We start from the raw sequence: 24,260 nt of genomic DNA on the forward strand, positions 1-24,260 counted from the left end.
CCTTTCTATTTATAATAAAGTCTCCGACGCCACTGCTGTAGTGTTAATATTCTAACGCTACATAGATATCGCATAATACAGTGGTGTGGTAAATGATATTATTTAAGTGTTTAGTTTCAAGTAAACTAAAAGTACTCCGTGATGTTTACTCGTGGTGAGTACTCGTTTCTCCATAGTCTGTGGCATATCTGAAGTAAGTAGCGCCGCCATGAATTTAATTTAGTACTAAAATTTTGTATTCGTAGTGCTGAATGGAGTATCACATTTTTTCGTGTTTTTCATGAATACTTTCGATTAAAAATAAAAGATATTGATTTTAGGTAAGGTAAATTTTTAGAACTTATATTATTACTAATATATTCATTCTTGGGGCAGCAAGGCTCCTCAACGTTCTTTTGACCCACAATGTTAGTAATGTCAGAGCCCGGTTTGGACAAGTTTTTCAAAAGAAACATGCAACTATATTTCTAGTGTAAATATTGATAAGAGTTTTAGCAATCAACGTGAGTAAAGATAGGACGCATTCAGTGAAAATATCTTGCACATGCAAAATTTATGTTTGGATTCGGCGCTAATCTGTCAAGTGTCTTAGTAGGTACTAGGTATGTGGGAAATGTACAGATTCGTCTTGATTTCATATTATCTCATTGTTATCGCTTTAATTTATCATTTGATCTTCATCATTACATCCAACACGAAATGATCCGATTACGTACTAAGCATGGGATGTGGACCAAATATGTTTTGTGTTTTCAAAAAGGTTGGTTTTTAAACCCTTAGTGATACTGTAATAACATTTTAATTGCAAAGTATAATATTACATCACAATACACCTATGTGCTGTGTGAAATACAAAAATAATGTCAATTTCAGATTGATAACCTAATAAAATAACATATTTTAACCTTATACTATTCAAAGCATAATATGATAAATAGTTCAAGATAAGCTTTAGTTCAAGAAGGTTTGTGTTTAGTGGAGTAATATAAATTCATGAATTTAGTTTACTTTGAATATTCTAAGTACTTTATACAATATATATAACATTTTACTATCACAATATTTATTAAATGTTGCTAGGAATTATTAAAGCAGGAATTTCTTTTTATTACTAGTAGTATCATAATAGCAATAATTTAAATGTAAAATTGTTTTAAATGTGGAAATGTTTCTAAATCATGTTTGCAGGCAACTGCTACATAATGATTGATGATATAATTTATTTCTATTTTAATATTTTTTATTTATTTAACATAGGATCTCATCTATACTAATATTATAAAGCTGCAGTGTTTGTTTGATCGCTCTAATCTCTGGTACTACTGGTCCGATTTGAATGATTCTTTCAGTGTTGGGTAGTCCATTTATCGAGGAAGGCTATAGGCTGTTTTTTTTTTCAAAATTAGGGATCCGTACTAAAATTGCTATTTTGTAACACAAGGTGTAAAATCGAAAACCTATTTTTGCGTGCGCTGCAAAAACTATTGACAATAGAACAAAATGATGTACAGGCTTATAATATAGGCAATATTTTATTACTTATAAAACTATAGCGTGAATTATACTTTATATGGCAAAACAATGTTTGCCGGGTCAGCTAGTTTTTGATAAAAGCTTATTTCATAGCCTTTATTTAATACAAAACAAAAATTTTTATTCTAAATTATATTTAAATTTTAATTAATTACTTTTTAAATATAATTTGTATTTAAAAAATTGTAACACATTAAGGAATAAGCCCCCAAATTTATATTTCATCATTTTATTCATAGATAATGTTAAGTAATGAATAATTAAGACTTATATTTGATCATCTGAAATTTTAGAAAATGTAAATTTAGTCTATTCATGGTAATATTGATTTTCAAAGTTTTTTTTATATTTTTTATTGTATTCTTAAAATATAGTAACATATATAATATAATATAAAATAACACTGATATATTATCTTCACTCAGTTTAAAATAAACTTGCATGTTATTTGTCAGAAATCTATAAATAAAATATAATTAAGTTATTAAATTTTTCACAAAATACTCAGAAATAACTAATCAATGAATAAATAAATATATCAATGGCCAAACTGAATCCTAATGACTTGCAATATTACAACATAATGCATGAAGTGAAGACTTAGCAGTGGATTAGATGTTTATAGATTTACATGTCAGCGTCATGTGGGAAGCTTCTAAAAATAACCACTCACAATGTCGACTCATCTGAGTGAACTACTGTTTGTAGCATTTAAATAACTGTAATTAATTGACAGAGGATTCTGTAAATTTGTGTTCACAATGACTATAAGTGATATGGATTTTTGGTGTGTGTGGAATGTTTGCTTTTAGAAATCTCTGGAACAAGGTGGCAGGAGAAGTATGCAAGTTTGGTTATGTTTGTTATTTTCAGACTGTTGTTAATGTGATAGGTTTCATTGATGAATAATCAATATGGTTTTTGTTTGTGTATTGTATATTTTTTTTTAATATTTTTCACCCAAAATTTGACAACAGATATTCATATTTTGGCAAAATTGGATCTTATAGAAAATAATATATATAAATTAATTTTCTGTAAATAGAAAAATAAATACTTTTTGTATATTAAAATTGTGCTAAATATAGTGCTGCTATTTAAGATCCATGTTTTCAATTCATTCACTGGGTTGAAGCTCTTTTGAACATAGTGCTAGTGCATAACTACAAATTTGAAATTGGTATGTGAAGGATATCCAACCGGTGCTCCCCACAACTGCCTAGATATTTTTGGATTCGGTGTCAGGCTAGGTAGGTTTGCTATACACATAGTTGTAGGTGAGATGTACTTATGTCGCACATGCAATGTGATAAGTTGAGAGGCGAGGGTGGGCCACAGTGGGAGGACACCAATTCCAAAAATAACAACGATTGTAACACCTAGAATTGGATTAATTAATTAGATTGTGTAAAATTACGCAATTATTCATTTATTTTTTAGTGCATATTATATCTTTTGCTTTGAAATAGTTTTTTTTATAGTCGGTTGTTTTTTATTCAAATTTATTGATACAAATATTTTTTTTAAATTTGGTTTTCTATACAAGAATCATTATGTGTACATTCACACACACAGTTATTTATCTCAAGTAAATATCCAGGAAATAACAAAAATTTGGTCAGTTAATCATGCCTACTGTAACAGTATTTATAACAAACATTATTAAGTGGAAAATATCCACAATCAGAAAATGAAATTTGTTCTCCAACCTCCATTACTCAAAATCTCAGTGAAGTTATCTAACACATTTATTTAACTATAAAACCATGCATCAGGGTGTTCATGCTGAACATCTCTGGAATATATGTTTGTTAGTATGTTTATTGATACAATAGAATTAATAATGTGCATTTCCGTGGTCCTGGAATGTTTCAGTATTATTGTACCATTGCAGGTGTAGCTTTAAGTGACACATTTATAACAATTTGTATTCTATTTTGAAAATATAGAGGTGACACACACACATACACGGAGTACTCATCAGGTTTTGAGAAACTAAACAATCACCTTATGTGGATAAACTAATTTTATTATATCTTTTCAAAGTACTCTCCACCAGTCTCTTTATTAAGTCATTACAGTTTTCGAAACACTTCCTTTTTAAACATTGTAAACACACTTCGGATCCCTTTCAGTTGATTTTTTATTTTAGGGAATAAAAAGAAGTCACACTGTGCTCGATCATTATTGTAGGGTGTGTACTGGTGAAGGGTATGGTGTCCAGGAAGTCCTTGTTTTTGTGCTTGTGGTAAAGCTATAAATAGCCCGCGGAGCCCAGTATTGGTTGCCTGCCGCTCATGGTAGTAACACATTCTAGCAGGCATTTTATAGTATACCATTGCTTAATGCAGCTTTGATTTCATCGTGGAATCGACACTATATACCCCATTGAAAAAACTAGCAATCAAAATTTTACCTGCGCGTCTTGATGGCTTCTCTTTGGTAGGCGTTGGTTCGTTTTGAAACAGTCAACTGATAACTGTCGTGTCATATAATTGACAAATCCAGGATTTGTCTGTCACAATTTCGTAAACGCGCCGAGACGAGCGTCCTTCAAATTTATTGATCATGTCACTTCACAATCGCGGGTGGCAATGTCCTACTTATTTCACTTGGTGCGTATACGATTTTTTTTCCCACCTGTGTGTAAAGCTCGCTTCTAGTCCCTGGTACGAGTGGCCGATTCTCTCCCGGCAAGACTTTTGTCCCTCATACTAAAAGACATATTTAACGAGGTGGGAAAAAACATATTTCGTTCTGCCCCAATAAATATATATAATTATGCATTGGGCATAGAAATGACAGAAATTACACTCCCACTTCATACAGTTTTACCATAATACCGTTTATTTATCCAAAGAAATTCTTTATGTAATATGATTTATATTTATCTACAGTGCTGCTGGCGGGTTGTTGAAATGCACACAACAAGCGCTGACGGACAGTATAGAGGCACTAATGGAGCCACAGGTGGTCGAGACAAGGTAGCAATATTGGATGCAGGCTCGCAATATGGGAAGGTTAGTTAATAAAGTCGGTTTTTTTAATAAAAATAAGGAACGACACGACAGCAATGCTGCTCAGGATTCTCGAAAAACCCAAAAATTCTCAGTGGCACTACAATTGCGCTCGTCATCTGTACCAAGTTTCATTTGCCCAGTAATTTCACTAGCTATGGCGCCCTTGAGACCGTAGCACAATAATGCTTACACGTTACTGCTTCACGGCAGAAACAGTCGCCGTTGGGGTACCCATAATCTAGCCGGCATCCTGTGGAAAAGAGCCTCCCACCGGTGCGAATAAGCATTTGTCATAGTAGTATTAATTTTTTATTTAAGAACCTATCATCGCCCTAAATCTGCTTCATTCACTAAATGAACAAATTAATTAAGAGCGTCTTTCTACGTATTCCTAAGTATTATTCTCGAATGATGCCGAATAGTTTCATATATATTAATTTATTATATTAAGTAAACAGGTTGTTTATGTAACAGCAAGTTATGTCATACTCGACCTAACGTTGTGAGTCGTAAGGTCGAGATTCTCTAATCTGTGGAAACTCGCGAAAATAGGTCGTATTTTCGCGAGTTTCCACATAAATAGTTTCGTAAAGTACAATATTAAAACTCTTTTGTTATTTATTTACATAGCAACCAGTTTCTTAATTATAAATTTCGTTTTCATCACTTGTTTAGCGGCAGTTGTCCAGTCAAAGATCACGCAGTCAAAATTTCAGCTGTAAACTGATAGACAGACGGACAAAGGGGCGGAGAGGGAATTTAGTGATAGGATTGAAGTTGGTTACCCTTCAACTATGGAGTCTAAATACAATGAATAACTTCAAGCCAACTCAACGACACATTTTCTAAAGTGGAGTTTTCATATTAGCAATTAGAATATGGACTATGAGGATAGCCCATTGATAGATTAACAAGAATGAAAATAATAATCATGAAATTAGTAATATACAATATTATATCTTGCTTCTGTTTCTAACACCAGATTTGGTTATCGCAAATGTTATCAATAGGTCAAAATAGTTGTTAACCAACACAATCATATAGTGAAATAATAGGAGAATATTACTTCACTGCTATTTGTCTATTTTGCGTGATTGAGTACGCTTCTAATCTTGCCCAGCTCCTCAATTTGATACCTCGATATCATCAACAACGACTTTAGGGAGGCCGATTTCCTTATAATGTCATTTGAGTTTGTGTTTGGCCCGGTATGTGACCAGATTCCACACTCCAAAATGATGAGTGCGGCTTTCTCTTTCGTCTTTTTTTATGACAATAAGGGACGAGTCGAACAGGACGTTCAGCTGATTGTAATAACGCTTTGCCCGTTACATTGCAGTGCCGCCTGGGATTCTTAAAAAACCCAAAAATTCTGAGCGGCACTACAATTCCGCTCGTCTCCTTGAGACATAAGATGTTAAGTCTCATTTGCCCAGTAATTTAACTAGCTACGGCGCTTTTTAGACCGAAACACAATAATGCTTACACATTACTGGTTGACGGCAGAAATAGGCGCCGTTGTGAAATCCTGTGTAAAGAAGCCTCAATGGTCTTCGTGCAAGCTTTGCACTGAGTATCGATGACACCTATATTGAACAGATGTTTGTTAAAAAGTATGTGACCCATTTTCATGCGATGTATTTGACGTAACCTTGTGCAGAGGCAGATTAGTTTTCCTAAAGGATATTCCGAATATGGGCATGTAAGCTTCGCCAGCTTACAAGAAACATGTGATGTCTGTGGTGCTTTTATGTGAGGTAGATCTTCTGTTGTTCCTTATTTATTATATACTTCTGCTAAATATTAGGTGCCTCATCTACTTGTTCTGTCTATTACACACAGAAAATAGTCCTTACCGCTACATTTAAAATGACCATAAGATTAGAAAGCGTAAAAATATGTGCGTAAAACAACATAATATATATTTGCGACTATACCATGTCAAATGTCTACCTATGATGGTATTTTATTTCTACCTAGTTGTAGAATCAATCTATACTGATGTATAAAGAGTGTGCTTACAAAACATTTTCTTAGCGAGTGAATGAGTGAAGCGAATCTACCTTAAAAAGTGTATCTATAGGTGTTTCTTTTATTTCTCCCTAGTCGCAAATTCTAAAATATATACATACTCAAAATTTTAAAATTCTAAAATTCACACTCATACTCAACATAATATGTGTATAAAATAATATATAACTTTTCCGCAATTCTATCTACTGTATCAAATGTCTGTTTCTGTATTTCTCCTTGGTTCCAAATTCTAAAATCCATACGCATAATTAAATATTTACGTAGAACGACATACCTATATTTTATTTTTCGCGATTCGACCACATTAAGTATCTACGTACCTATGGGTGATTAAGTTCGATAATTGTAACTTGTTATTGAAAACCGCTTTCCTTTTTAGTTCTAAATAAGGTGTTTAGAAACGTTGTTTCGCTGTTCTAAACGGGATTTCCATTTCGCCATTACAGCAATGTGTTGAAATTACAGTAAATGAATCGTATTGCGGTCACACTTTATTATACTAATTTATGTTTCATTAAAGGGCGTTTTTTAAGGAAAATAACTTTGCATGGATGAACATATTGAATTATTTGTTTAAGAGCGTAAAAAATGAGTTTAGTAAGAGTTTCATCTGCCTCAGTGCGACTTTGATTTGCCTTATTTGTCCTCCGAGGCGACGGTAGAGATTTAAATCACATAAAAATAATTCTAAATGAATTTAAAAATAAATTATATATCCTTTTTACATCATACCATACTTAATCGAAAGGATGGCCACAATCAAAAAAATCAAGGCTTTGAAACCGAAATAAAATTATAACCTGTTAACGTTTATGTAAAATTTTATACGATTTGTTCTACGTTTATCTGATTTTTTTAAATTTTTTGAACTGTTTTGCCGAATTTTAGAAAAAATTAGAACGTTATTTATGTTAACTCTCGTTTATTAACACCGAAAGAAACATGTTATTCCACAATAATTACAACTGCTTATAACCGTTTAATTTAAAACCAATTTAAGTATTACGAACAACTTATATTAAAAGCTTAACTAATGGCTAACGTATTGCAATGTTACCCCAATTACCTTGATATTTGAGTTGGTATGTGTCATATACCGCCACAGTACAACTCTTCAAAGCGCAATTCAAGAAAGCAAGCGGTTCTGCGTTGCCCTCATCTATTCTGGCGATCTTGACCAAATCATCGCTTCATCTACCATTCAAGTCATTACCAGTCCGATGGACTGGTAATACTACTACCACACTATGTCTTCCGGTACGTGGTCGCCATTCGAGGACTTCCCCAACGGCCATCTGTCTGTCGAGCTATGTGCACTGCCACTTTAGTTTCGCAACTTATATATAGATGTTACAAGGCGATGATTAGAATATACAGTATCAAGGTGTTATTTACAGGTAATAGATCGTCGTGTCCGCGAGCTATGCGTTGAGTCCGATATACTTCCCCTCGACACGCCAGCCTACCATCTGAAGGAGACTGGCTACAGAGCGATCATCATCTCCGGGGGCCCGAATTCGGTCTACGCGGAAGATGCTCCAAGATATGATGCCGATATATTCAAAATTGGACTACCAGTGCTAGGTTAGTATGGCTTTTGACCACCAGAGACCACTACCAGTATTAAGACTACAGAGTTTTTTTAATTCGTTCTTTCGAACCGGCTAAAATACGAGGGCTGCACTAAAAGTATCGAGAATGGAATATTTCCACTGTTCCTGCCATATTAAAATCTTTTTAATTCAAAACTCCTTGGTTTTAAAAATCGAATACCATTTATTTATTTAAAAAAAAAGATTCTCGGTCTTGTCACAAGGTCTTTTCAAACTTGTTTATTCGTTGAGAAAATGGAATTGACTCGAGAAAATTCTAGAGCGATGATTTTTTATGACTTTCGAAGTGGCTTAACACAAAAACAGTGTGTTGACCGGATGATTTTTGCACTTGGTGATGAAGCCCCATCATCCAAAACCACAATTTATCGCTGGTTTGCTGAATTTCAACGTGGACGTGTCAAGCTCAGTGATGATCCCCGTCAAGGTCGTCCAAAAACTGCAGTCACCAAAGAAAACGTTGATGCTGTGCGTAAGCTGGTTGAGGAAGATCGACATGTGACATACCGCGTAATTCAGGCAACTTTAGACATTGGCATGAGTCAAATACAATTAATCTTGCATGAACAATTAGGTGTAAAAAAGTTTTTTTCCCGATGGATACCGCATTTGCTTTGTGAAGAGCAAAAAGGCTCGCGTTACTTGCAAAAAAAAAAATAGTGGCCACGTTTGTCTCTAAAACCGGCCATGTCGCGACTATTCCTCTTGAGGGACAAAGAACGGTTAATGTGGAATGGTATGCTAGCATTTGCTTGCCACAGGTCGTTTCTGAACTCCGTAAAGAGAACTGCAACCGCCGCATCATCCTCCATCACGACAATGCGAGTTCTCACACCGCGCACAGAACAAAAGAGTTTTTAGAGCAAGAAAACATAGAATTATTAGAACATCCGACCTAAGCCCTAATGATTTCTATACTTTCCTTAAAATAAAGAATGTATAAATAACGTATGGAAAAATGTGTCAAATTTCGCGTAGAATACTTCGAAAAGCAATAAATACATTTTTAAATAGTAATGTTGTGTCACTTCCTTGATTCCCGAAATTTTCAGTGCCGCCCTCGTATATCCATACTGCCTCGACTTTAGTATTTTAATTTTGGGTATTTATTTTCAGTATTATGTTTTACAAAAAAAGTATATTTTTTAAGTTAAGTTATTAACAAAACGATTCACTTTCCGCTTAGAAAGTTCTTCGCTCGCAACTTCGCTCACTTTGACACATAAGTTATCCAGTTTAGCTTGAAATATTATTTCATGGTACGAATGAATGAATGAACTAAAAAAGTTTGCGATTCAATTTCCGACTTGATTTGACGTCAACCTAAATTGGATAGCTCTAATGACGTCGTGGTATGAAATAAAATAAAATATGGTATGATAATATTATAGGAGTGTGATTAATAATTATGACGGTATTCATAAATCTTTTCAAAATGTGCGACGAATTCTCGAATTTACAAATATCTTTTCAAGAATTTGCTTTGTCCACAATTGGCTGTGAACCATCACCATCATCAGCCGAAAGACGTCCACTGTTGGACAAAGGCCTCCCCAAAGATTTCCACGACGATCGGCCCTGCGCTGCCCTCATCCAACGTATTCCAGCGATCTTAACCAGATCGTCGGTCTAACTTGTGGGGGGGGCTACCAACACTGGTCGCCATTCGAGGACTATACTGCCCCAACGGCCATCTGTCCGTCGAACTATGTGCCCTGCCCACTGCCACTTCAGTTTCGCAATCATTTGGGCCAGTGACTTTGGTTTTCTTGTGAACCATAGTGCCATTTTAATTGATAATGTGAAAATTTTCACAGGAATATGTTACGGAATGCAGATGTTAAACAAAGAGTTTGGTGGGTCGGTGCTGCGCAAAGAAGCAAGAGAGGATGGACAGTATGAAGTGGAAGTTGAGACGGCTTGTCCTTTGTTCAAGTAATTATTGACAACTTTTGGAATTTAATAGTGTGTAGGTCGTCCATGAACATTGTAAGCTCTCGTTAAAGCATTCTTCTCATTGACATTTATACTACTTTGGTTGTCATACTTGGGACATTCCAGCCGACTTAAAAAATGGTATTGTTGATTTTGAAAATATGCTGCCCGTTGATGCGATTCAACGGGCTTTGGATACCAACCCCTTTTAATAATCAATGTGCATTGTATTTATATAAAAAAAAAACGACAGCCCTTAATTTTTTATAAAACTGTATTTCATAATAATTTAATTTCGGTTGGACAACTCCTATAAGTTTTCATAATATCAGGGGACATGTAAACTTATCTTATTTTGTTCGGGTTGATTCCAGCGGCCGAATTCCAGCACCGGACATTACGTAGACGTCTGGCATTCCACAACCGCGTGTTTCGTTAGTAATTTCTTGCCTCGCACAGCCACTTTGTGGAATCAATTACCGGCTGCGGTTTTCCCGAACAGATACGACTTAGGGACCTTCTAGAAAAAAGCATACTCCCGTTTCGGAAGTCCATGGGCGGTTGCCTCACCTCTCCTCATCCCGTGAGCCTCTTGCCCGTTTGCCCCCTCTTATAAAATAAAACTAAACTTGCCTAATTGGATACAATATAAATAAATGGATTGTAGTTATCTGAAAATAAACGTGTTACGTATTAATTAGTTTTTCCTTAAAATGCCTGGGGGCAGCTCCATATACCCAAGGTGTGGTATTATTAAGAAAATCATATGTTATGTATGGTACCTTTACCACACAATCGTATGATAACAATTCTTGTAAATTTCGCAACATATTTTGTCGTACATTTGCAGGGGTTTTGTTGTAAAATATTTTAAAAATATTCAACTTTTGACTTACTAATTCGATTATAAAGAAGTCAATCGCGTATGTGTATTATGAATGTAAGGCATTACAAAGTTATAACCTTTAATAAATTTCTTAAAAATATTTGTACCAGCCGCTTGGAGAAACTTCAGCCAGTGTTGCTAACACACGGAGACAGCGTACAGAAAGTTGGTGAACGATTCCGTGTGGGAGCGCAGTCGTCCAATCACCTCATAGCAGCCATCTACAACGAGCAGATGCGTCTTTACGGAGTACAGTTCCACCCTGAGGTGAGCTTATACAGTTGTACATTCATTTACATATTATAGCCAACCAGCAGATAAGAATAATATATATACAGAAAAGTAAAATATTGCAGTTAATACAAGTATTTTCATAAAAGAAAGCTTTATTGAAAGTGTCTGTTGTGTGTGTTGAGGTTTATTTTCAATGACTTATAACATTACATAATGAACATAGCACCAGTTGCTCTCATCAATTAGAGCTCGAATAATTTTATTATATTTTTTTCATTTATTGATAATAATGTAAAGTTCCACGTTTGCTCACGAGTGAAATAACTAATCTTTACTATGTAGCACTACACCCGGGGAAGTCCGTACGCAACTGATAGCCGATTAGAACTGCCTTTCGCTGTACTGTGCATTCCTTATATAGTTAGGGTCACTGTCGATATCATGACAGTGACAATAATTTTTAACACATACTCAGTTCTGACTAGATGTCAATACACTACACTACATACGTTACCTACTTTCCAAATGAAGATGGACACTCCTTCTGAAACCTTTAGTTGTGTTACAATAGTTATTTTCGCGGTTCAAAAACGCACATTTTAGCTCGTTAGCTGTGTTTTGACAATATTTCTCGTCGTACCTCTAAACTAGCTAAACAGTACATAAATACTAAGCTATTTTTATAGTATTCAAATTAAAATATTTTTATTCAAAATAGGATGTGAAATCACTTATTGAAAGTCAAAAAAACTACCACCCATTCCAAAGTGAATGCCTCAGGCCTGAGAAGAATGGGCGCAATAAAATCAGCAGGCTTTTTTTTTTCATCAAAAATATGTTTTACAATTAAAGTAACATTTACAAAGTAACATTGTACAATTAAACTTATTATTTAATAGCCTGAGGGCGGTCGCTCCATTCCCAATCTGTGGTATCATTAAGAAAGTCATTTATGTTATATTAACCTTTACCACACAAACGTTTTTTAACAATTATTTTGAATAACGTAACACCTTTGTTTTGAACATTTTCTGGGATCTTGTTGTAAAAGCATATACATCGCCCCACAAAAGACTTACTAACTCGACTTAGCCGAGTCGAGAGTTAGTAGGCATCATCAGTTTATGTCTGTTCCTGGTATTAACATTATGGTTATGACAGTTTCTGGCAAATTCACTTATGTGCCTATGAACATACATTATCAAGAATATATTGAGAAGCAACAGTCAAGATGTTAATTTCTTTGAATTTTGCTCTCAATGATTCTCTAGGACCTAGTCATCACGAATTTCAGGTGGACCTAACGCCGAAGGGCAAGCAGATGTTGTCCAACTTCTTGTTCGACATCGCAGGCCTGACGCGTTCGTTCACGCTGCGCTCGCGCCGCGACGCCTGCGTGCAGTACATCCGGGATACGGTCGGCGACAACAAAGTACTGGTGAGTTAATGGCGAGAGATTCACTCATCACTGCTGCTTGGGATTGTGAGTGTTGGTGTAAGGTGCGTCTTAGCTGTGCATATGTTTCAATATTGTATGTAAATCGCTTCTCCGAGGCCCATCTCCTTTAGGAGTTTCAGATTTCCTCACGTGGTTCAAGAAGGTACGACAAATTAAGTGTTTCGAACTAAAACATTACGGCCATCAAGACTCCTATCAATCAAGTTATAACAAAATCAAAGATTGTATAAAAATATTAGAACTTGCTATTTCATCTGTTTGACATCCTCAGTACGTCACCATAGCATGTATTTTTTTAACCGACTTCAAAAAAGGAGGAGGTTCTCAATTCATCGGTTGTTTGTTACCTCAAAACTTTCAACTGGGTGAACCGAGTGTGAAAATTCTTTTTTTATTTGAAAGCTGGTGCTTCTCGTGTGGTCCCATTGTAATTTTGTCCAGATCTGGCAATGGCATCCATGAGAAAATTATATATAGAAGTCTTAAATTTGCTATACATATGTGATTTAGATTTTTCATTGCTGCATTGATAAATTTAGTATATCTACACATATTTAGACAGATCGTCGGTTAGTGTACTAGTGTAGTGTAGTTAGTGTACAGATTCCAAAAATAACAATAATCGTAACTAGAATTAGATTGTTTAAAAATACGCAATTATTTTTATACTTTTTAGTGCATATTATATCTTTTGTTTTGGAGTAGTGTTTTTGTAGTCTGTTAAATATTTTTCACATTTTAATAAATAACGTTTGATCAGGTGCTGGTAAGCGGTGGCGTCGACTCCACCGTGTGTGCGGCGCTACTACGGACCGCGCTGCGAGAAGACCAGCTCATAGCGCTGCACATTGATAACGGTGCGTTTCCTAATCTACAATTTATTTAACACCAATTATGAAGTAGAAGGTCTTTTGATCAGACCCACATGACAAGCACACGCAGCTTAGAAATAGAACTTAAAGTCATACTACGCATATTCACACACACCTACAGGCACACAAACTACTTTCACTGACAACAGAAAACCTCTAGAAAGGAATATAAGTACTAAATATTAGTAGGTTTCAGATTTATTACATTGTAATCCATATTTTATATTAAAAAAAAAAGCCCGCTGAGTTTCTTGCGCCCATTCTTCTCAGGTCTGAGGCAGTCTCTTTTGAATGGGTAGTAGATTTTGACGTTCAATAAGTGATTTTAAATCCTATTTTGAATAAAAATATTTGAATTCGAATTGTAAATTGTGTTTATAATCATATTATTTCTTTCTTTATTGTTAACTAGCTGACCTGGCAAACGTTGTTTTGCCATATAAATTATATATGTATACCTTCCTTGAGCTTCAACGAATCTATTACAAAAGATTTCATTGAGGTTGGTCGAATAGTTTAGGAATTATTAGGGAACATACAAACATACATTCTCTTTTTAGATATTATTGTTAATTAAGTTTCCGACAAATTCTCAATACAAGTGTCATAAAACAACTTACTAGGCAGCCTCAGCCTCAAAGTTGTATAAGCAAACTAGATATACACGATATTTTTATTTATTATAATTTACCGAAAATGAGGTCACTCTGAGCTCTGAGATCTCTCTTGAAACTTCCTCGCTTGAAGCTGGAACTAGGTCACTTCTTCTTTTAAAATATAGCACTTTATTTTTTTTAACCTAAGTTGAATTCCATTTTTTGTTTTCATTGCATAAGAAAAGAAGGAAACAAATCATTAAATTGGTTACAACAGGCATTAAAGAGTACTTTTTATAAGTTAATTGGTAATACTGATGACTATCAATTGCTGTTTATTTAATTAGGCAAATATATCAAATTTCCAAAGAGATTGATATTCGCTTTTCTCCAATTCAGAAGTGTGAAATTAGATGTCAAATGTCAAGTGTCAAGAAAAGTTATCCGATTACTTGCATATCAATACATGAGTTCCGAAGTGAAACGGGTCTGTAATTCATTAAGTTTGAGATAAGTATGAGAATTTATTCCATAAACGATATCCCACCATTACCAAAAAGAAATAAGTCGATAAGTGAATGCAGTTTAGTTCTTACTCGAACAACTCGGGTTGTTTTATTTTGAGCAATAACCAAGTATACCCCTCGCCAAACAGCTAATTCGCTCCGACGTTGCTGCGCATAGCTGCACAACTTCAGACACAAAAAAAAAAAAACAAAACTAGTAAATATTATTTTTGAATAGATTTTTTTTTTTCAGGTTTTATGCGTAAAAACGAAAGTGCGAAAGTGGAACGGTGTCTACGTGAGCTTGGTGTACGTCTACATGTTGTTAATGCTACACACCAGGTAATATAAATATAATAATAATTTTATACTTGACACATGCTATTTTTCAGAACTTGAGGGTTATAAAACTCAAATAATATAGTAATATTCATTTATTCATAGTAAGTATGATCTGGACTCCGATAGATCTAGGTAACTGTGACAACTACATGAAGCAGCTCGAATTGTCGGGGACCCAGTGCTCTGTGAACGGCTGGATCACTTGGCGTTGCGAGGAGAAGTCGCTTCATTGTGTGTCTTCTACCGCATTTATCACGGGGAGTGTTCCGAAGAGCTGTTTAACCTGATTCCTGCCGCCGAATTCCACCTTCGCACGACACGCCACAAGTTAGGATATCATCCTCACCATCTGGATGTGTGGCGGTCCTCCACAGTGCGGTTTTCAAGGAGCTTTCTTCCACGTACTACAAAGCTGTCGAATGAGCTTCCTTGTGCGGTGATTCAGGGACGATACGACATGGGTACCTTCAAAAAAACCGCGTACACCTTTCTTAAAGGCCGGCAACGCTCCTGTGATTCCTCTGGTGTTGCAAGAGATTGTGGGCGGCGGTGATCACTTAACAACAGTTTACGCTCGTTTGTCCTCCTATTCCATAAAAAAAAAAGTATATCAAAAATGATTTGGCAATAAAAGTATCATGAAGCACTATAATCCCCGCACGATAAGATGGCTGCCGTCTTACGGCCGTTCCCAATATACTATCTACAGATAGAGATAAATTACTACCTTCTACTGTCAATAATCTGTAGCTGTCCCATTATACCCGATAAGTCATTCTTATCGACTTATATTGGGACGCGTGAATTGCAATTTCCATACAAACTTCTATAGCTGGTAAGCTATACGTCATCCCACTGACAGACAGCGTGTAGGGATAAGGTTAGTTACCGTCGATAAGTTTATTGTGACAGAAAAGTCAACGATAGTTACGATTTTGATCGCAAGTAGGAGATAGATTGAATATTGGGAACGGCCGTAAATGACGTCAGACATTCACTTCGAAAATCACCAATCAAAAGTTACCATTTGCAAACAAAGGACTATGTGCTGATGTTACACATACATGTTACACACAATATGACAAGGTTCCGCTCCTATTTCAATGCGCGTCTTGTAGGTATATATTGCTAGAAGCTGTGGTAATCATAAAGTTAACTGATCGGTTAAGTCGAGTTAGTAAGTCTTTTATCCAGTAATGAGCCCAGAAAATGTACAAAATAAATGTGTTACGAAATTTAAAAGATGTTTGTGTGGTGAATATTATTTCTAAAACATAAGTGACTTTCTTAATCATACCACAGATTGGGAATGGAGTGACCTCCCTTAGGTTATGTCATAATAAATTTTATTGTAAGATATTACATTGTGATGAAAATTTATTAAAGAAAATGGAAGAAGCCCGTTGTGTTTCTTGCGGCCGTTTTTCTTCGGGTCAGAGTCATACATTTTTGAATGGGTGGGTAGTTTTGGAGGTTCAATGAGTGATTTTAAATCCTTTTTTTTATGAAAATAAGGGAACAGACGAGCAGGAACTTCAGCTGATGGTAACTGATATGTCCTGCCCAATACAATGTAGCGCCGCTCAAAGTTATTGTAAAACCTTAAGACATAAGATGTCAAGACTCATTTGCCCAGTAATTGCACTAGTTACGGCGCCCATCGGACCGAAACAGTAATGCTAACACATTATTGCTTCACGGCCGATATAGGCGCCGTTATGATACCCATAATCTAGCCGGCATCCGGTTCAAAGGTGCCTCCGACTGGTAAAATTTTGGAACTGGTATTTTGAATGAAATATTAGAATTATAAGTCAATAGTAGGTTGTCGTTTCCAGTTTAGACAGGGCAGCACAGTGGTGCGAGAGGCGGGCGGGCGCGTGCGACACACGGGCCTGCTGTGTCAGACCGCGGCGCCCGAGGACAAGCGACGGATCATCGGGGACGTGTTCATGAGGGTCGCCGAGCAGGCCGTGCGAGACCTGGACCTGCAGTCAGTGTGAACAGTAACACACACACACACACACACACACACACACACACACACACACACACACACACACACACTGACCTGTACCACCGGACAGGCTGTTCCATATGTTTGACGGCAAATTTTTTGTGCCTATTTGAAGCGCCACTCGCGAAGGAAGGTACAATACTCTGAATTATTTGTATTAATTTCTTTCGTTTTCCGTTTTATTTATACTGCAAGAATCAACATAATGAAGTACACAATTTTTGTTTGTAAATAGTTTCACATCATCTATCGATGTTTGCTAAGGTTGTCATCACTTGATTTAGTACCGCAGACTCTCGCTAAATGGCCAAAATGGCGAATATCAAACACGCACAAAAGCACTTTGACAGCCGCCAGTCCAGTGGTATATAGTAGAGATAAGTGCACACACACACACCTCCGCTTAGTATTACGAAAAACCAAATCAAGAAATAATTTCCTGAGGATGCCTCGTGTAGAGGCGAAATACGTGTCGATTTCATTGAAGACGAATCTTAGCAGAATCTACACTCAAGTAGGAAAGGAAGTGAAAAATTAATATGAACAAAACACGTGAATATTTGAAATACACAAGAATTTGCTATCGTACAATACCATAAATCAAAATCTATCCCTTCTGATGGAATATTCAAAATTATCATTTAGAAAACATGAAGTAGATCCTGTAGTAAGTAGTTGGAGCCACAACTCGAGAGATAATAACAAACATATCAAGATTTATGGATCACAGTTGTTTAGTGGTTAGAGCACTGGGGCGTATACATTCCTACGAAGCCTACATTCAAATCCTGTATTGTTCATAATTTAGGTAATTAGATGATACCGCCAAAGTTGATTTTAGGACAAACTAGTTTTTCCTAGGTCATATCTGTTCATCCATTTGGCGATACGATAAACCGGTACAGACTAGTTTAAACTAGTTTCTCCTATCGGCATTTGGTCAAACCCGTTTAGCCTAGGCTGAACTAGTTGAGGCTAACATGAATAAGTACACCTAAGTATAAAATGGTTTGGCCCAGCCTATACTAGTTCTGCCTCATTTAAAATTAGATTTTTAACGATTTAAATCAAACTCATCCAAACTTTTCTTTATGAAATTTGTATGTAAATTTACAGAGAGGACCAAGTACTACTTGGACAAGGCACCCTGCGACCGGACCTGATCGAGTCCGCCTCGTCGCTGGTGTCGAGTAACGCGGCGACTATAAAGACACATCACAACGACACGGAACTGGTGCGGGTTCTGCGGCAGAGGGGGAGGGTTGTTGAGCCTTTAAAGGACTTTCATAAGGACGAGGTCAGTACATTTTAAAGTAATTCACGTTTATGTAGATGGAATTCCCTGTAACCTTCAGCCTAAATCTGCTACTTTATAGATTTACGGTCTTATTTATAATGTATTATCGGAGGTTTAAGGACGCGTTCTCAAAACAGAGAGGTATCGAATCGCACCATTATAAGAGCTATAAGCAACAATGTATGTGTTTGAGCGATTTCAATTTTGACCCGAGATTCGTTATTGTTGAGCCCGAAAACCATGAAAATGACACTCATGAAGTGAAGTTGGTAAATTTCATAGGCATCGCCATCTTGGATTTCAATTTTGACCCGATATTCGTTATTGTTGACCCCGAAAACCATGAAAATGACACCCATGAAGAGAAGTTGGTAAATTTCATAGGCGCCATCTTGGATTTCGATTTAATATAGACCTTATATTTAGATATGAACTTATAAATCACTAATTCTTCAAAAAAATACAGAATAATATTTTTTTTTAAATCGGACTGCGTACAAAATATGTAAAGTATCAAAGTACAAAATATTGTAGAGCTTATAAAAAATATTCATGTTCGTACAGCGATCTTTCCCAGTACGAGCTGCTACTTACAACCGACACAGTGTCTACCCACGACGGCGTCTACCCCGAGCGCGGTTTGACGTTGTTTCTCTCTGTGGAATGCGTACGGAGTGACAAAATAAAATAACCCTTAATACCACACTTTAAAGCTCATTTAAAATGGATTCCTGGTGACCAGTATCAAACAAGGTATTTTACTACCTACCACAGGCACCAGCGATCCACAACCAAAACTTTTGTTATCCTTGTTTTAAGCTTATATTGTATATAATTTAGGTTGTTGGTGAGAAAATAAAGATATTATTTATTTATTAGGTGCGGGTGTTAGGTGCCGAGTTGGGATTGCCGGCGCCATTAGTTCAGCGGCAGCCGTTCCCCGGACCGGGTCTGGCCGTCAGAGTCATATGCCAGGACGAACCGTATGCCGACAGAGACTTTGCCGAAACACAGGTAACTTCCCTAGCAAAATTGTAGCAATGAGCAATAATTGTGATTCCCTGTCCCAAAATCTGCTGTAAAAATTATGATCAAAAGGTAGCCTTTAAGCTTTGAAAGTCAAAGTTAAATGATTAGTTACAGTGGGAAGTGTTGGCGTCCCACAAATCTATGACATGGCTGGTTACGATAGCCTGTAGGGGGTTTATTAGTTTTGGCGCTAAGATTTGTGCCGTTGTCTCTCATCCAGGAGGCGCCAAATTATACCCATCACTTACCAATGTGTTGTCTACTGAACATGTTTGTTATACAGGGCTCTTACGGTAATATAATACATGGCGCGCAAACCTACACACATCTGCGAAGAAAATAAAGAAGAAATTTGGCATCTTCTGGGATTAAATTTGTATATTTAATCGTAGAAGTAAGGACTGTATCACTTAAAATAAAAGACAGTTAAAATTACTTAGTTTCATAAAGGTTGAACCAAGGCCTTCTTAACGCAATGTCGCCTACATTGCGTCACACTTATACGTCGAGTTGCGGAAAATAGCCCGCAAATAAATCAAATATCGCCTTATACAGAATAATAATGCCGTCTACGTGAAGGAAAATGACACTTATGAATGTCAAAGGTTTTTTTGTTCTTTTTGTATTTACCATCACATTTGAAAAGGTTGAGCTTAATGAGAAGAAGTAGCATGAAACTTGCAGCCACTGCCTTAAATCAAAGTATATTTATTTATCTACACCCATGCTTTAAATCCTCTATTAAAGATTCTGAAACAGTTAGCTTATTGCCAACATTAAAACACCCAATGTTCTAATAACCATTATATCATCCAAAAGAGTGTTGTAATGTTGTACTGAATTTCATAACAACACTCCTATTTTTTTTTCATTCCCTTCATGCTCAAAGATTTTTAACAGACAGCCACATTCTTATTGCTCGTTGCGTGGCATCTGTATGAATTTCAAAAAAAGAACATTTTGGTTTACGCGCGTTCCACACCACCAGAACGTCGCGCGCCGTAAAAAAAAGTAGGTTATTCGAATCCCCGCTATTTTTCTTCGATACTTTTATTGTTTTGTTTACAAAAAATGAGCGATTAATTTCCAAAAGAACATAATATTCAAGTGAATTTTAATTATTGCACTGTACAAAATGTAAATTACTACTAAAATAAATAATTATTTCATTAATACTTAGTTTATTTGTATATAATCAGTAATGGATTATATTAGGTTACTACTAGGACTGGCTGTTTTAATGTTAGCAGTAAGCTAGCTGTTTCAGAATCTTTTAGAGGATTCATATTTTTGGTGTAGATAAAGTCTTGTATGCAACTGTTGATAATTAGGTATTAAAACACTTATGTGATACTATTATCACACTCGGCTTCGCCTCGTGTGATAAATCCACATTTGTGTTTTAATACCCCTTATTACACAACAGTTGCATAAATAACTATTACAGCTTCATCGTTTACAAATTATTTTATTATCAGCATATTATGAAAAGTGATGTAATAACAAAAATACTCAAACGTCAACGTTACTTTTTCAAGTCAAAAAATAAATGTTAATTTATTAAATAAATACACAAGAGTTGTACTTAGCGTGCTTAGGTTTTTGTGAAACGTTTTTATAATAGCCATCACTTCGCCATGTGCTTCCCCGTGGCATTAAAAGAATAGGGAAGTCCGAGGCCCAAGGGTGTCGTAAGAGGCGACTAAGGGCATTTGTGGGGGACTTCTTTGCACAGGATGCCGGCTAGATTATGGGTACCACAACGGCGCCTATTTCTGCCGTAATGTGTGAGCATTTTCCCATCGTATCGTTTGTCTCCCTCTATTTCTTTTATATTAGAGCATTAGGTGAAAATAATTATAATAATTTAGTTGTAGCATTAGTTAAAAATGTACCTTTTTAGTTGTAAGTTGTAATAAAGTAGTTTTTGCTTGTAATAAAGTATTCATTCATTCATTCATTCAATGTGTGAGCAGCATTGTGTTTCGGTGTGAACGGCGCTGTAGCTAGTGAAATTACTGGGTAAATGACACTTAACGCTTTGTGTCCTCAAGGTGACGAGCGCAATTGTATTGAATCCTGCACTGCATTGTAATGGGCAGGGCGTATCAATTACCATCAGCTGAACGTCCTACCCGTCTCGAAGTTGTCATATAAAAAAGTACGCCAATGTCGGCGCTGTTCTCTCATACGGGCGGTGTTGTCCCGCAGGTGATCGTGAAGATCATGGTGGAGTACGCGTCCATGTGCGTCAAGTGCCACGCGCTCCTGGCCCGCGTCAGTAACGCGACCACGCCGCACGAGCAGACCGAACTGCGCCGCATCTCGTCGTCTGCGCCCGTCGCCGCCACGCTGCTGCCGCTGCGCTCCGTAGGCGTGCAAGGTACTTTACACTGTCTGTGTAAATAATAATTTGTAGCCAAAATTTATGAACGAACCGGACCTCGAACCCGGGACCTCTCGGGTTCCGTCCGAGCGCTCTTATCAACTGAGCCAACGGTTCTAGCACGCATGATTTGTAAATCTTGGTATATCTTGTTCAACTCCCAGGATGTGGCTCCAGTTTGTAAGAGCGCTCGAACGGAACCCGAGTGGTCGCGGGTTCGAGTCCCTCGAGTTCATAAATTTTGGATACAAATTGAATTTTTATAATTAATCTCAGAAGTCCTTGTTTATTTATCTGGCTGCACGGTTAAATACCCGTCCAGAGGTTTGACCCCGCTCGTGGTTGTCACGGTAGCAGCTACATAAACTACGGGGTAGGGGGTGCTAAAAATTCCTGGGCTCGACACGGCTGCTATAAACGAAGACCATAAGACCTGGCAACATATAATGTCAAAACTCTGCGGACCGACAAGAAGTTGAAGGACCTGGAGGAAGCTTTGAGCAGGCTACGATGGGATGTCGAGGGCTTATCTGAGCTCCGAAGACGGGGAGAGCAGTCGATAATCCTAAATTCCGGACATCTGCTCTACTTCCGGTAGGGCAACCAACTGTTCCTGGTATCGGGTTCCTCGTTCACAAGTCTCTCGTCAGCAACGTAACTGAGGTGGGGAGCGTGTCAACTTGGATAGCGTACCTAATACACAGAATTACTCAACGGTATTCGCTGAAAGTCATTCAGGTTTACGCTCCAAGTTCGACACACTCAAACGAGGAGGTGAAGGATAAAATATAATTTTATTAAAATACTACGCCTACTAGGCTATTGAAATAAAAGGCGAAATCAGTTAAACTAGTTAAAGTTAATAAAAACGGCAGTCTGCTACTCATATTATCGTGTAAGTGCATTATGATTATGACAGAGGCATTTTATAACCACAAGATTGACATGCCGAGAGCTAATCATAACGTCCAACCACTTCGCGTTATGTGTGCAATACCAAAATTTCGCTACTATTATATTAGTAGATTATTGTATCTACAGCAGTGCCTACCTTGCAAGAAAACCAATGCACGCCCCTTCATCAACATACAATATTTAAGGTACTTTCCCTCCACGTTGTATAGCCCTGGGACTCTAGTTTCAAATGTAAGGCCGGCTCTAGCCCATGTTGTGCCTGGGTGGGTGAGAGATTGACCGCGAATGGATCCCTATTGATCGAATTAAGCATCTCAGGGACCTATTTACGACGGCTTGAACGGCCGACACATGTGTCTTTGTTGACCACGGAGTAGACAAGTTGGAAGAATGGAAGGGCTTACTTGAGTAAAATAACGTTTATTAAAATATGCTTAAATAAAGAACTAACGGTAAATCACTATATAAACTAAGAATACACATCATTTCGCAGACACACTCACAACATTACATAATAAGAAGTTTTAGTGAGTATATAATATTATGTAAAATGAAACGTTTACCAGCAACTACATGAATTTTTCGATCTTCGATCAAATTCCCGTTGGGATGGCAAATACCCCTCGGTCCCCTGGTGTGCATAAGGGAGTTTGGTCCGGATGGGTGGAAGTGGGTGGTTGTGGGTGGCAAAAATGTAAAATTATATACATCTGTCCCTCTCTAAGTAATTTAAACTTCTGTAAATTTCTGAAAATCTCGGGAATGATCTAGAAAGTTCCGGAATGTGTGCAACTAATGTAATCAATCTAGAAAGTTCTAAGGCTTTCTGGAATGATCTATAAATTTCAAAGACATTCTGGAATGATCTAGAACGCCTTAAACACAATATAAATTTATCACCATTTATCCTAGATGGTTTATGGCTACTTATTTTTTTTATTGTATTCGTAATAAGATGAATAAAATTTAATTTATTTATTTCGCCAGCGAAGCGCGCTGGGCGAATTTTGAAAGGAAATTGGGCGGGAACGTCTAGTATAGATAAGATAAGATATAAGATCTGCCTCTACACTAACCAATAAAGTTGTTCCCAGTAATTTTCTTTCGCGGATTACAAATCTATTTCTTCAACTTTGGTTGTTGTACAGGTGACGGCAGAACGTATAGCTACGCGGTGGCACTGTCCACAGAGAAGTACCCGCCAAATTGGAGCGACATGCAGTACCTGGCGAGGATAATCCCCAGGGTCTGCCACAATGTCAATAGGTAATATTAAATATTCTGGTGTTATTTCTTAAAATAAAAATATAAATACCGTCAATTACGCTCAAAAAATTTAGCAGATAGATCTTAACTCTTAAAGTTCTTTTTTAGGAATGTATCTTTACGAAATTTTCTATCACGTACAGACCAAATAGTGGAATGATTATTCCGTGTACGGGCAAAATAAATATCTCATATAAAAAATTATTATTCAAATATTTATTACATCATTTGAAACGTTACGAGTATAGATTATAAGCTTTGGCATACCTATATGTCTAAATAGATGCTCGTGTTTGTTTGAGTAAAATCACTTATTAGAT

The 24,260-nt window shown here is 36.6% G+C and overlaps 1 protein-coding gene across 6 annotated transcripts in view; it reads left to right on the forward strand.

Moving 5' to 3' along the window:
* The first annotated feature begins 173 nt into the window (after positions 1–173).
* The window catches only part of LOC126965232 (GMP synthase [glutamine-hydrolyzing]), a 31,526-nt gene continuing 7,439 nt past the window's right edge, over positions 174–24,260 (forward strand). Inside the window, exons 1-13 of one of the 6 annotated variants that reach the window (XM_050808713.1) lie at positions 174–193; positions 4,431–4,553; positions 7,985–8,171; positions 10,018–10,135; positions 11,132–11,288; positions 12,550–12,693; positions 13,475–13,571; positions 14,942–15,030; positions 16,869–17,023; positions 18,164–18,344; positions 19,224–19,358; positions 21,585–21,756; positions 23,823–23,940. In XM_050808713.1, the coding sequence (XP_050664670.1) occupies positions 4,452–4,553; positions 7,985–8,171; positions 10,018–10,135; positions 11,132–11,288; positions 12,550–12,693; positions 13,475–13,571; positions 14,942–15,030; positions 16,869–17,023; positions 18,164–18,344; positions 19,224–19,358; positions 21,585–21,756; positions 23,823–23,940 (1,655 nt within the window). In that variant the 5' untranslated portion in view covers positions 174–193; positions 4,431–4,451. Of the gene's footprint in view, positions 321–464; positions 603–642; positions 761–2,194; positions 2,374–2,764; positions 2,784–4,430; positions 4,554–7,984; positions 8,172–10,017; positions 10,136–11,131; positions 11,289–12,549; positions 12,694–13,474; positions 13,572–14,941; positions 15,031–16,868; positions 17,024–18,163; positions 18,345–19,223; positions 19,359–21,584; positions 21,757–23,822; positions 23,941–24,260 lie in introns of those variants that run through there. The other 5 variants (XM_050808711.1, XM_050808712.1, XM_050808710.1 and 2 more) reach the window with 5 other exon arrangements.

Source organism: Leptidea sinapis, chromosome 7, assembly GCF_905404315.1.
Source record: "Leptidea sinapis chromosome 7, ilLepSina1.1, whole genome shotgun sequence".
NCBI lineage: Eukaryota > Metazoa > Arthropoda > Insecta > Lepidoptera > Pieridae > Leptidea > Leptidea sinapis.